The 14,355-nt window shown below is 42.0% G+C and overlaps 1 protein-coding gene across 1 annotated transcript in view; it reads left to right on the forward strand.

Annotated features, from left to right (window-relative positions):
* The window catches only part of SLC35D2 (solute carrier family 35 member D2), an 89,902-nt gene that overhangs the window by 14,426 nt on the left and 61,121 nt on the right, over nucleotides 1-14,355 (forward strand). The window contains exon 4 of the mRNA XM_044286609.1: nucleotides 9,851-9,884. Within this exon, the coding sequence (XP_044142544.1) occupies nucleotides 9,851-9,884 (34 nt within the window). The remainder of the gene's footprint in view (nucleotides 1-9,850; nucleotides 9,885-14,355) is intronic.

Raw genomic sequence — 14,355 nt, forward strand, 5'->3', positions numbered from 1 at the left:
TCCAGTGCTGCTTCTCTGTAGCCCAGGTCAGGCGCTTCTGCCGCTGTTTCTAGTTCAAAAGTGGCTTGACCTGGGGAATGCGGCACCTGTAGCCCATTTCCTGCACACGCCTGTACACGGTGGCTCTGGATGTTTCTACTCCAGACTCAGTCCACGGCTTCCGCAGGTCCCCCAAGGTCTGGAATCGGTCCTTCTCCACAATCTTCCTCAGGGTCCGGTCACCTCTTCTCGTTGTGCAGCGTTTTCTGCCACACTTTTTCCTTCCCACAGACTTCCCACTGAGGTGCCTTGATACAGCACTCTGGGAACAGCCTATTCGTTCAGAAATTTCTTTCTTGCTTGAGGGTGTCAATGATGGCCTTCTGGACAGCAGTCAGGTCGGCAGTCTTACCCATGATTGAGGTTTTGAGTAATGAACCAGGCTGGGAGTTTTTAAAAGCCTCAGGAATCTTTTGCAGGTGTTTAGAGTTAATTAGTTGATTCAGATGATTAGGTTAATAGCTCGTTTAGAGAACCTTTTCATGATATGCTAATTTTTGTAGATAGGAATTTTGGGTTTTCATGAGCTGTATGCCAAAATCATCAATATTAAAACAATAAAAGGCTTGAACTACTTCAGTTGGTGTGTAATGAATCTAAAATATATGAAAGTCTAATGTTTATCAGTACATTACAGAAAATAATGAACTTTATCACAATATGCTAATTTTTTTAGAAGGACCTGTACCATCCAGCTTTTGAGAAGACACATCAGGAGGTGCCAATGACAGAAACATATTTTTTCCATATGCTCCAGCCATTTATGTAGGGAATGCCTCAAACTCATGACATTTGAATCAAATAGAAACCACATACTAGACCAATAAGAGTGGGTGTGAACGTTGTACTACCCCTTCCCCCGTAAAGGGGGCATCAACTCCTTTAATATTGATTAAGCTGTCTTCAGGAGAGGCCTGAATATCTGATCAGCAGGCGTCTAACAGCCCGCACACCCATCGGTCAGCTGTTCGGGAGTAGCTTCGGCACCAGAAGTGTAGTGGAAGGAGCTGGTAACTGCAGTGCTGCTCCCATTCACTTCGTTCACACCATTTATCACAATATCTAATGCTGGATCATAAATTTGGTGCACCTATAGACTTCGTAGTCTAACTTTAAACCACCTATGAGGGATGAGCGAACTCAACATTTTCAGGTTCGGTGTTCGGGCGGTGGGGGAATTCTGTTATGGATTCCGTTGATGAGAATTCTATGACGGAATGTAAAACGGAAGCCTTTAAGAGGCATTCCATTTTGCATTCCATCATAATAGAAGTCAATGGGCAGCATAACGAATCCGTCTGGTTTCCATTATGCAGGGCAGAACAGGCTTTCAGTTTCGCTCATCCTTGCCACATATGTCAGCAAATTTTGGAGCATTTTTTTTGCTGCACATTAAGCCACGGGTCTTCTCCCGCAAAACTATGCCCTTCTGCAAAGTGACACCGCTCATCAGACAAGGAATCAAAAAAGTTAAAAAAAAAAGTGTCTAAAACTCTTGATACATGCGCACTGCATGTATCAAGAGTTTTAGACACTTTTTTTAAAAACTTTTTTGACTCCTTGTCTGATGAAGCATGTACCCCAGTTTTTTGTGCAAATGGCACCAAACACTGGTTCATTTTCAATAGTTTATCTGCCCTTATCTATATATAACATATATAGTGTATTTGGAAAGTCTTCAGACCCTTTTCACTTTTTTCACGTTTTGTTATGTTGCGGCCTATTGCTAAAATTAAAAAAAATCTGTTATTTCCCCATCTGCACTCAATACCCCATGATGAGAAAGTGAAAACAACATTTTAGAAATGTTTGCAAATTTCTAAAAAAGGAAAAACCAAAAATTCTCAAACCCTTTGATGTGACACTTGAAATTTAGCTCTGGGGACCTCCCATTTTACCTAATCATCTTTGAAATGTTTCTACACCATGATTGGAGTCAACCTCTGGTAGATTGAGTTGATTGGACATGATTTTGAAAGACACACCCTGTCTATATAAGGCATCACAGCTGACAATGCATATCAGAGCAAAAACCAGGCCATTAGGAGAAAATAACTGCCTGTAGAGCTCATAGACAAGATTGTGTGGAGGCACAAATCTGGAGATGAGTACAAAAAAATTTCTGCTGCACTGAAAGTTCCCAAGAGCACAGTGGCCTCCATAATTATAAAATGGAAGAAGTTTTGAACAACCAGGACACTCCCAAGGGCTGGCCACCCTACCAAACTAAGTAATCAGGGGAGAAGGACATTAGTAAGAGTGGTAACCAAGAACTCAATGGTCACTCTGGTTGAGCTCCAAAGATCCTGGATACAGATGGGAGAAAGTTCCAGTAGGTAAACCATCACTGTAGCACTTTTATAGCTAATATTGGCACTTTGAGAATTCACGAATATCTAGAATATAGTGCTATATCTTCGTAATCGCGAATATTCTAGATTTTTTTAATCATTACCCATGATCCCTCACTGCTTCTTGCTTGTGGGCCAATGAGAAGGCTGCAATATCTTTGACTTTTTGGAGTAGTGTTGATCGCAAATTTTCATATTGTGAATTTTTATCGCAGATCACAAATTCGCGAATATATGACGAATATTCGCCCAAATATTTGTTAAATATAACGAATTCTAATATTGCCCCTGCCGCTCATCACTGTAGCACTCCATCAATCTGGGCTTTATGGCAGGGTGCGAAAAAATGCCTCTTCTCAGTAAAAGGCACATGAAAGCTCACCTGACGTTTGCAAAGAAACACCTAAAAGATTCCCAGACTGTAAAAAAGAAGATTCTCTAGTCTGATGAAACCAAGATTGCACTTTTTGGCCTCAATTCTAAATGTCTGGAGGAAACCAGGCACTTATCAAATTCCCAATACCATCCCAACAGAGAAGCATGGTGGAGGCAGCATCATGCTGTGGGGTGTTTTTCAGTGTCTGGGACAGGGAGACTGGTCAGGGTTGAGGAAAAGCTGAATAAAGAAAAGTACAGAGATATTCTTAAGGAAAACCTGATCCAGAATGCTTTGGACCTCAGACTGGGCCTAAGCTTCACCTTCCAACAAGGCAGTGGCCCTAAGCACACATCCAAGACAACACAGGAGTGGCTTGGGAACAATCCTCTTGAGTGGCCCAGACAGAGCCCTTACTTGAAACAGCCCTGGAGAGATCTGAAAATGGCTTCTCAATAACATTCCCCATCCAACCGGACAGAGCTCGACAGCATCTGCAAAGAAGAATGGTAGAAAATCCCCAAATCTGTGCAAACCTTGTGGCATCATACCCAAAAAGACTGGAGGCTTTATGCTAGATTCAGTGCAATCTTCAGTGCAAGATTTTCCTTTTTAATAAATCTTGAGTACAGAATAATGGGATTTTTTTTATTAATTTTTTTAGCACAAGGCCCAACATAAAACTGTAGAAAAAAGATATAAAAAAATAAATGTATAGAAATGTTTATATATATATATATATATATATATATATATATATATATATATATATATATATATATATATATATATGCCAGGAGGACATTCAGCAAACTGCATAAGCAAGCAGTTTTGTTGAAATCTTGCAGGCAGTGGGGACATTAATGGAGTCTGTAAACTATACTGTACTGAAGGATGTGAAGGAGAGGCAGGAAATACATCTGGGACAGGTGAGTTGTGTAAGTTTGTTTTCAATTACCTTCTAAAACTTTTTACTACTAAGCTGCCCAATGCCTATCCATACATGGCCAGTCCTCTTAGAAACCTGTTTCTCCACTCAATTACTTGTCAGCTCGACTACCTCATCCAAAGCCAGGTTTTGCATCAGCCGTTGGCTACCTGCGACTACTTGACCCTCACAAACAGCTGGTACGCGGGGTCTGCCAGGTATCGCCTGGTACCGCCTAGCTGGTTGAAGCACTGCAATTCCAGCCTTACATACTGTAGCTGCAATATTATTTGCATCCTAACCAAAAACAGCCAGGACACCTTTTGGAATAACCCACCCTCTCTCTGAGACCTCCCCAGCTTCACCTTTTATATATTAGACCCCCCCCCCCTCGCACTACCACTAGCCAATCATCTAACCTAAATTACCTTTTGTCCTGATGACCTAACCCCCACCCAGCCTCTCTCTCCAGCTCCATTTTGTCCTCACTGCTGTCCACCCTGCTTCTTACAGACCCACAGCTCTCTCACCTCCTGTAGCTATCTGTAAGCTCTCCTGACATGTCTGCTTTTACTAACTACTTATATTGGCCATAAAGTAACAATAATGGAGCATCTATTCTTATGCTATTCCTTTATTGTGCCTGACACTATCCAGTCAATGCTGCCACTGTCAGACTGTGTTGGGTCACATTCCAGCTGGTAACACCCATCTGGACCTTTATAGCAGACTGCTGATAATTCGTTCATAACTTCTAGAAGGAATAGTACAGGAATGGCACAATATTGAGCCATAAGAATAGATGTTCCAGAACTGTGGTTACATGGGGAATGCAAGTAGTTACTAAAACAGACATGTCAGGAGAGGTGACAGCTCCTCTTATAACATTCAAGTATTCTGTGTCACCATAGTGAATATTAACTGAAAAAAAAGTAACCGTGACACCTAAAAAACAGAAGCCTGATTTTATTGTGTGGTTTGGACAGGACAGAACTGACAGTAAAACTGTGGTTGTTGCCCATAGCAACCAATCAGAGCTCAGCTTTCACTTTACCTGAGCAGTTTAAGAGATGGATGTGACCCTTGTTATGCTTCCCTGCCCGCCGAGTGGTGCACTTTGCGGAGGGCAGTAGTGTTGTGTCCAACATGTCATATTCAATTGAACAAAGAATTGCGATAGTGGAGGCCTATAACACACAGGCTCGTAAAAAGAAACACAGGGCTATTTGCTGGTCAATTTTCACATTTTCCAATCCAGCAAAAAGCAGTATATATGGTTTGGTGCAAAAGTGCCATATGAGGTACATGAGGGAAATTAATCAAACCTGGTGTAAAGGTAAACTGGCTTAGTTGCCCATAGCAACCAATCAGATTTCACCACTTATTTTTCTGAGCTCCTTTGGAAAATGAAAGGTGGAATCTGATTGGTTGCTATGGGCAACTAAACCAGTTCTACTTTACATCGGTTTTGATAAATCTCCCGAAGTATCTGTGGCTATTGCAAAGAACCATAAGACAACCATGTGTTTGGACATCCATTGTCACAGCAGAAATCCAGGAGAGGATTCGATATAAGAATTATTCCTGCAGAACATGTTGACGTGTACTGAAATAGTTCCACATCCAGATCAAGTGTCCGCTGTGCAAGAGTTACAGGAAGGGGCAAACAGAAGTGTGTGGCGGATTGTAATTAGATACTGGATATGACCAACATATGGGCGCACTGCAATACCTCATGTTTTATATGAAGCGTCCTTACTCCTAACCGGGTGTGTAAATTGCAGAACAAATAGTGACTGGCACACAGAAAAAAACAATAGTGACTGGCACACAGAAAGAAACAAAAGTGACTGGCACACAGAAAGAAACAAAAGTGACTGGCACACAGAAAGAAACAAAAAGTGACTGGCGCACAGAAAAACAACAGGGACTGGCGCACAGAAAAACAACAGGGACTGGCGCACAGAAAAACAACAGGGACTGGCGCACAGAAAAACAGCAGGGACTGGCGCACAGAAAAACAACAGGGACTGGCGCACAGAAAAACAACAGGGACTGGCGCACAGAAAAACAACAGGGACTGGCACAGAGAAAATTCCCATGAGCTGCACAAACAGCCACTTTGTGATCTAAAATTAGCATTTGGTGCGCAGCTTTGGGTACAACAGTGCCCAAAATGAAACAAAACATTTAAATTTATGTCTGGAATTTGGAACAGTTGGTACAGGAGGTGTTCCTGGACATAAGACTGGCATACGTTACACAGGTGCTGGCAGAAACCACTTTATCTACTGTAATGGGTACATTCGGCATTCTTCCATGATCCTGTACAAACCACACAAGAAAAACAGGGTTCTATTTTTGGTGGGCCCACCCTTTGTATAAGATATATGGTACCTCCTAACTTTTTGGATGTTTTAAGAGGGACACTTATGGTTCATTGTGTGAAAGATCCATTTTATCTGCATATCTATACACTTCAATAGTTTTCTTATACGAAATAGCACAAAAATGATCTGAATATAGAAATTTCAAAAAAATTCACATTGCATCAAATAATGAAATAATATACAAGGCGGGCTCTAATAGGCATATGAGAACCAGCCAAACACTTTCTGGATCAATATTGTAAATACAAAAATTTAAATCTATATCGCAGATCAAAAAAGGACATTTATGGAGTAATGAGGGACTTGGGTAAAAAATAGGGACTGTCCCTCCAAAAGTGGCACTCTTGGGAGGTCTGGATAAGGTACAGAAGCCTCCTGGATGTTCCAGGAGAGTTTACAATTATGTATTATACTATTCAATATCTCAGTCACCATTTGTCACCAGTTTTATGCTACTGTAACGCTTGTAGATAGGGAGAGACACAGACAGTGAGCCCTGACCTGGAGCCCAGCCCGCTTACCCTACCTACTTGCAGTACGAGCCCTAGGTAGCTAGATCGCAACTGGTCGACAGTCCCTTTACTACTAAGGTGCAGAGACAGCCAAACACAACACACAGGGATAGTCGTATGTAAATAGGTCAGAATCAGGCGGACAATGCAGTGGGAGACAGAGATGAGCTCAGAACCAGACGGGATGCACAGTACAAAGACAGAGAGTGGTCACAAGACAAGCCAAGGTCAGAGGAACAAGCAATCCAATAAGCACAGGTACCAGGAACACAGCTAATGAGTCAGAGACTGGCAATGGACAGTCCCGGATTTCCACAGCTGTCCTGCAGTTCCAGGATGGCTGAGGAACAGCTGCCTGTGCGGCCTAAGGAGCACTGGAGCTGGATTAGCCACTGCAGGTGGAAAACAAAACAGACTATGGCCTTTCACATGAATAATGGGGATTGTCAGGATCTGTTCAGGAAAAAAAGTTTTTTCTGTGTGGGTGCAATCAGTTTTTGATGTATTTTTCACGCAGATAAAAAAAAAAAAAGAAGAATTACAAAGTACCGTAAATCTCCTAGCAACCATCATTGAAAAACGTGTTGCATCTGGTTTTCACACAAGCCCCATTCACCGCTATAGAACCAGAGCTACATGAAAAACACTGAATATAGAACATGCTGATTTTTTTTCCTCAACGCAGAAATGATGCGTGAAAACTAATTCAAATAAACAGGTCAGGATTCAGTCTGGATGCTATATATTTGCTTCACACATCGCACCCCGATGGAAAACTCACTCGTGTGAAAGGAGTGTACATATTTCACGGGGCTGCAGAGGGTATAGGCCCCCATTCTCATGATTAGTGGGGGTCCCAGCGGTGGGAACCCCACCGATCTAATAGTTATCCCCTATCCTGTGTAACATCCGGACTGCCCCTTTTGCGGCTGTTTCACATGAGCAACTCCATCCGTGTGAGCGTGATCCTCCGTTCTGTACTTGTAGGAGCGCATGCCATTATCATGATTTATGGCAGGATCATACTTGCAGTTTATGATCCTGTAGAAGTAAGGTGAAGCAGAGGCACACAGCATTATAAATCAGTATAATGCCGTGTGCTCCTTCAAGTCCAGAATGGAGGATCACGCTCACACACGGAGCGTGATTCCGGCAATTGACTCGCTCGTGTGAAACAGCCCTAATAGTGCTTGCTGGCAGCAACAGACTACCTTTGAAATGCTGTATGGGAATCCATGCTAAGAATATTTAACTCAGAGTGCCTGTTGCTGGGTAGTGATGTAATATGGATGGCATGTGTACGAGGGAATTGACAGCTGTCGTATGTGTATGACCGCCCTTAGTTTTAGGCCTTTCACACGGGCTAGATTTCCGCGCGGGTGCAATGCGTGAGGTGAACGTATTGCACCCGCACTGAATCCGGACCCATTAATTTCTATGGGTCTGTGCACATGAGCGGTGATTTTCATGCATAACTTGTGCGTTGCGTGAAAATCGCAGCATGCTCTATATTGTGCGTTTATAACGCAACGCAGGCCCCATAGAAATGAATAGGGCTGCGTGAAAATCGCAAGCAAGTGCGGATGCGGTGTGATTTTCACGCATGGTTGCTAAGATGACAGTCTATTCACTGTATTATATTCCCTTATAACATGGCTATAAGGGAAAATAATAGCATTCTTTAATACAGAATGCTTAGTAGAAGGTCAATTGAGGGTTAAAAAAAAATTAAATTAACTCACCTCCTCCTGTTGATCGCGTAGTTGCCGATCTCTTCTTACTTCTTTAATCATGAGCTGCCGGCTAAAGGACCTGTAGTGACGTCACATGGTCCATCACCGTGGTGATGGACCATGTGATTGGACCATGTGATGAGCTCAGTGACGTCACCACAGGTCCTTTGACAGGTCCTGAAGAAAGAACAGGAGACCGGGGCGATCAATTGGAGGAGGTGAGTTAATTTTATTTTTAATTGACCTTGTACTAAGCATTCTGTATTAAAGAATGCTATTATTTTCCATTATAACCATGTTATAAGGGAAAATATTTACATCTTGTAAATATTACAAAACCTTGAACCCAAATCTGAACTTCAGTGAAGAAGATCGGGTCTGGGTACCACATTCAGTTTTTCATCACGCGTGTGTAAAACGCATTGCACCAGCACGATAAAAACTGAACAACGAATCACAATCTCGGTCAAAACTGACTGCAATTGCGTACCTACTCTGCGGGTTTGCCGCAATGCAAACGGAACGCATCCGGACACGCTTGTCTGCAAGGGGCCTTAGACAGCGTTCTCTTTATGTATGGGGTTTGTAGTAGACTAACCTTAGGCCTCATGCACACGACCGTTGTGTGCATCCGCGGCCATTGTTCCGTTTTCCGTTTTTTTCCGTGGACCCTCTTATTAACAACTAAGAGGGTACTTCACTATATGCTGGTCATTTAATCCTACAGAGGAGGCGGTCTGAGGAGGATCGAATCCTTGAGAGAGGAGGACGAAGGCTAATACCCTATTCCTGTCACTTGTGCAGCGTCTGACTGAACCATTAGCAGCGCGGTTTCAAACCTTTAACTACTTGACTTTCAGTGTGAATACCCACCACACTACACCGGAACCAGCAGCGCAGATAAGTGTCCGTGTTTTGGGACACAGGACTGACATTTTCATTTTTATTGTATACCCTTTGCCACAAAGAAAGCGCTCATTGCCCATCACCGTTGCCTCATTGGTGGTGCATCCCTGCTAGTACTGTGCGTGGAGAACACGTACTTGGATCACTGACCTGTGAATGAGGCTTTAGGGCTCATACACACTAACATATTTTTTTTCTGTGTCTGTTCCGTTATTTTTGCGGCCTGTATTCAGAACCATTAAAAAAATAAAAATAATAAATGACACGTACATTCCGTTTCTGTATGTCCGCACGGCCGGTCCGCAAAAGAAAAGAACATGCCTTATTTTTGTCCATATTACAGACAAGGATAGGACTGTTCTATCAGGGGCCCGCCCTTCCGTTCCGCAAAAAGGGGATTGATCACGGCCAGTATCCGTGTTTTGCGGATCCACAATTTATCGACCACAAAACAGGCAACGGTCATGTGCATGAGCCCATAGGATAGGAGCAATTGATGTTAGTGACAAATAGAAATATCAAATCCTAGGTTGATAATAATTTGTTATTGATTTGATCCTATTTATTTCCTAGATGTATTCTATGTATTAAAAACTCTTTATTTTTCTTATCAAGGTTTCCATCTTCAACATTTCTTGGAGTGGGCCAGGTAGGTCTGCAAATAACCTTAAAGGGGTTGTACCCTGATTGATGTAAAAAATGAAAATCCAACATATAATACATACAATATCTTCCTAGCGATCTCCACATTCACTGCTCCATTTGCTCTGCTAGAAAGGTGGGATCTGATTGGTTGCTATGGGCCACTAAGCCAGTTTTCCTTTACACCAGTTTGATGAATCTCCCCCTGACTGTGTGAAAACTGCTTTAGTCTATAGGAAAATAGGAAGTACTCAACACAAATTTTGATTCAGGAGCACTTCTTTAGGCCTCTTTCACACATCAGTGAATCACGGCCATGTAGTGTCATGCATTAGGCTACATTCACACGTCAGTATTTTTCTATAATCCGAATTTCGGTCCGTTTTTTGCGGATCCGTTGTTCCTGAAAATGTTTCCGTATGTCATCCGTATGTCATCCGTTTTTTGCAGATCCGCAAAAAACGGAAACATGTATACATTTCAATAATCAAATAAAGTTGTTTGGATTTCTTTGAAAAAAAAATTTGCTATGTGTTTCCAGGAACGGATTCCGCAAAAAACGGAAGACATACGGAATGACATCCGAAAGTCTTCCGTTTTTTGCGGAACCATTGACTTTGCATTGTACCAGGATCCGATTTTTCAGGAACATAATAGGACATGTTTTATATTTAAATGGACATGCGGAACGGAACAACGGAAACGGACAGCACACATTGTGCTGTCCGATTTTTTCCAGGACTCATTGAAAATGAATGGGTCCTGATCTGGTCCTGATCTGTTCCGCAAAAAACGGAACAGATCAGGAAAGAAAAAACGGACGTGTGAATGGACCCTTACATTGGTTTGTGTTGTAGACCAAACGCCCATTGAAGTCTATGGGTCCATGAAAACCACTGACAGAACTTGGATGGCATCTTTTTCAGTCAGTAGTTTTTGAGGGACCATGTATAGGAGATGCTCTGGAAGTCCTCTTTTCAGCCTAACAGTGCACGTGGAATGTGGATGAGGGCTCAGTCAGACGAAAGTTCCGCCGTTTTGCTCAATGGGTGCAGATGCATTCATTTCAATGAAAAAATATAGAGCATGTCCTATTCTTGTCAGCAATTGCAGACAGAAACAGCATTTTCTATGATAGCAGTGGCCATGTGCAGTCTGCAAATTGCCGGTATCCGTGTTTTGTGGATCTGCAAAACACTACAGTCGTGTGAATGTATAAGGAAAGAAACGTGAAGGACGGCTCTACTTTTGCCTGGAGATGTGTTGGTGCTCCAAACTAGTGCTACACCCTGGTCACAAAATGAAGGTACGTTAAGAGAAAAATGGATGGGCACTCTTATAAATGGAATCACATAGAATCAATAAAACATTTATTAAAACTGGATATAATAGATAAAGAATAAAAAATAGACTAGATAAAAGTAAAAATGTACAGACGTGGACAAAATTGTTGGTACCCTTTGGTCAATGAAAGAAAAAGTCACAATGGTCACAGAAATAACTTTAATCTGACAAAAGTAATAATAAATTAAAATTCTATAAATGTTAACCAATGAAAGTCAGACATTGTTTTTCAACCATGCTTCAACAGAATTATGTAAAAAAATAAACTCATGAAACAGGCATGGACAAAAATGATGGTACCCCTAACTTAATATTTTGTTGCGCAACCTTTTGAGGCAATCACTGCAATCAAACGCTTCCTGTAACTGTCAATGAGACATCTGCACCTCTCAGCAGGTATTTTGGCCCACTCCTCATGAGCAAACTGCTCCAGTTGTGTCCGGTTTGAAGGGTGCCTTTTCCAGACTGCATGTTTCAGCTCCTTCCAAAGATGCTCAATAGGATTGAGGTCAGGGCTCATAGAAGGCCACTTTAGAATAGTCCAATTTTTTCCTCTTAGCCATTCTTGGGTGTTTTTAGCGGTGTGTTTTGGGTCATTGTCCTGTTGCAAGACCCATGACCTGCGACTGAGACCAAGCTTTCTGACACTGGCTAGTACATTTCTCTCTAGAATTCCTTGATAGTCTTGAGATTTCATTGTACCCTGCACAGATTCAAGACACCCTGTGCCAGACGCAGCAAAGCAGCCCCAGAACATAACAGAGCCTCCTCCATGTTTCACAGTAGGGACAGTGTTCTTTTCTTGATATGCTTCATTTTTTCGTCTGTGAACATACAGCTGATGTGCCTTGGCAAAAACTTCGATTTTTGTCTCATCTGTCCACAGGACATTCTCCCAGAAGCTTTGTGGCTTGTCAACATGTAGTTTGGCATATTCCAGTCTTGCTTTTTTATGATTCGTTTTCAACAATGGTGTCCTCCTTGGTCGTCTCCCATGTAGTCCACTTTGGCTCAAACAACGACGGATGGTGCGATCTGACACTGATGTTCCTTGAGCATGAAGTTCACCTTGAATCTCTTTAGAAGTCTTTCTAGGCTCTTTTGTTACCATTCGGATTATCCGTCTCTTAGATTTGTCATCAATTTTCCTCCTGCGGCCACGTCCAGGGAGGTTGGCTACAGTCCCATGGATCTTAAACTTATGAATAATATGTGCAACTGTACTCACAGGAACATCTAGTTGCTTGGAGATGGTCTTATAGCCTTTACCTTTAACATGCTTGTCTATAATTTTCTTTCTGATCTCTTGAGACAGCTCTTTCCTTTGCTTCCTCTGGTCCATGTCGAGTGTGGTACACACCATATCACCAAACAACACAGTGATTACCTGGAGCCATATATATAGGCCCAATGGCTGATTACAAGGTTGTAGACACCTGTGATGCTAATTAGTGGACACACCTTGAATTAACATGTCCCTTTGGTCACATTATGTTCTGTGTTTTCTAGGGGTACCATCATTTTTGTCCATGCCTGTTTCATGAGTTTATTTTTTTACATAATTCTGTTGAAGCATGGTTGAAAAACAATGTCTGACTTTCATTGGTTAACATTTATAGAATTTTAATTTATTATTACTTTTGTCAGATTAAAGTTATTTCTGTGACCATTGTGACTTTTTCTTTCATTGACCAAAGGGTACCAACAATTTTGTCCACGTCTGTATATAAAAAATATGAAATAAATGGATAAAATAATATCCAAAATGTCTAGTCGACTGGTACAGTTGATGGTAAGCTTTGAGATTGAGTTGGTCCAGATGGTGGATTGCGCCTAAAGTGGTGCGCTGTAGGATTGGCGCATCAGTGCACAGACATAGTGCACAGACAGAGGTAAGCTTATCGTTCAGGTACTCCACGTGGGGCGCCACGAATGAACACTGATTCTGAAATTGTGAGTACTAACAGACACCACCATATTAAGTCTGAAAATGTATTCTGACCAATGAATGAATATTAGAGAAGCACATGAATAGTATCTGAGATTACTGTGTGCTAACATTAATACTACCAACACCAAATTAGAGATATTCTTTCGAAGGAGACCTTTTACAACCAATTAAACAGATTGGGTTGGACCATATAAATGACGAGATCCAAATGAGTGGCAGTGACTAATACAGAACAATTGGTAATTCCTGACTACAAGATACCAGAATATTTACTATTTTGGGAATATATAAATTCCACTCAGTTCTTCCTAAGAGGACTTATACTTTGTGCTCATCTATATTTTGCTCACTTATATGTGCTACCATAATAGCTGTTCTATTATCATATCGATGCCAATCCTACAGCGCACCACTTTTGGCGCAATCCACCATCCGGACCCACTCAATCTCAAAGTTTACCATCACCTGTACCAGTCGACTAGACATTTTGTATATTGTTTTATCCATTTATTTCATATTTTATATTTTTTTATATACAGTTTTACTTTTATCTAGTCTATTTTTTATTGTTTATCTATTATATCCAATTCTAATAAAAGTTTTATTGATTCTATGTGATTCCATTAATAAGAGTGCCCATCCATTTTTCTCTTAACTTACCTCCAGTTGTGTGAATGTAGCCTGACACAAAGAGGGCCATCATGGGAATAAACACAGAACGTTCACAGCTGAAACACTGACCGTTTTTTCACGAATGTCATCTCTTAGGCCTCTTGCACATGAACGTGTGCTGCGGTCTGCAATGCACGGGCCCACGGTGCGGTCCGCAATGCACGGGCACCGACCGTGGGTCAGCCGCATGCGGATCACGACCCTATTCACTTGAATGGGGTCCGCAATCTGTCCGTTCCACAAAAAGATAGGACAAGTTCTATCTTTTTGTGGAACGGAAGCACGGAACGGAACCCCACAAAAGCACTCTATAGTGCTTCCGTTCCATGGTTCCGTTCCGCACTGCATCTCCGGATCTGCGGACCCATTCTAGTGATGGGGAATGCATCCGTGATGGGGAATGCACACGGCCGGTGTCCCGTGCATTGTGGACCCTCCATATGCCGGCCGCAATACGGCCACGGGGGACACACGGTCGTGTGCAAGAGGCCTTACACAGATGTGTTAAGGA

Source organism: Bufo gargarizans, chromosome 3, assembly GCF_014858855.1.
Source record: "Bufo gargarizans isolate SCDJY-AF-19 chromosome 3, ASM1485885v1, whole genome shotgun sequence".
In the NCBI taxonomy this organism is placed as follows: Eukaryota; Metazoa; Chordata; class Amphibia; order Anura; family Bufonidae; genus Bufo; species Bufo gargarizans.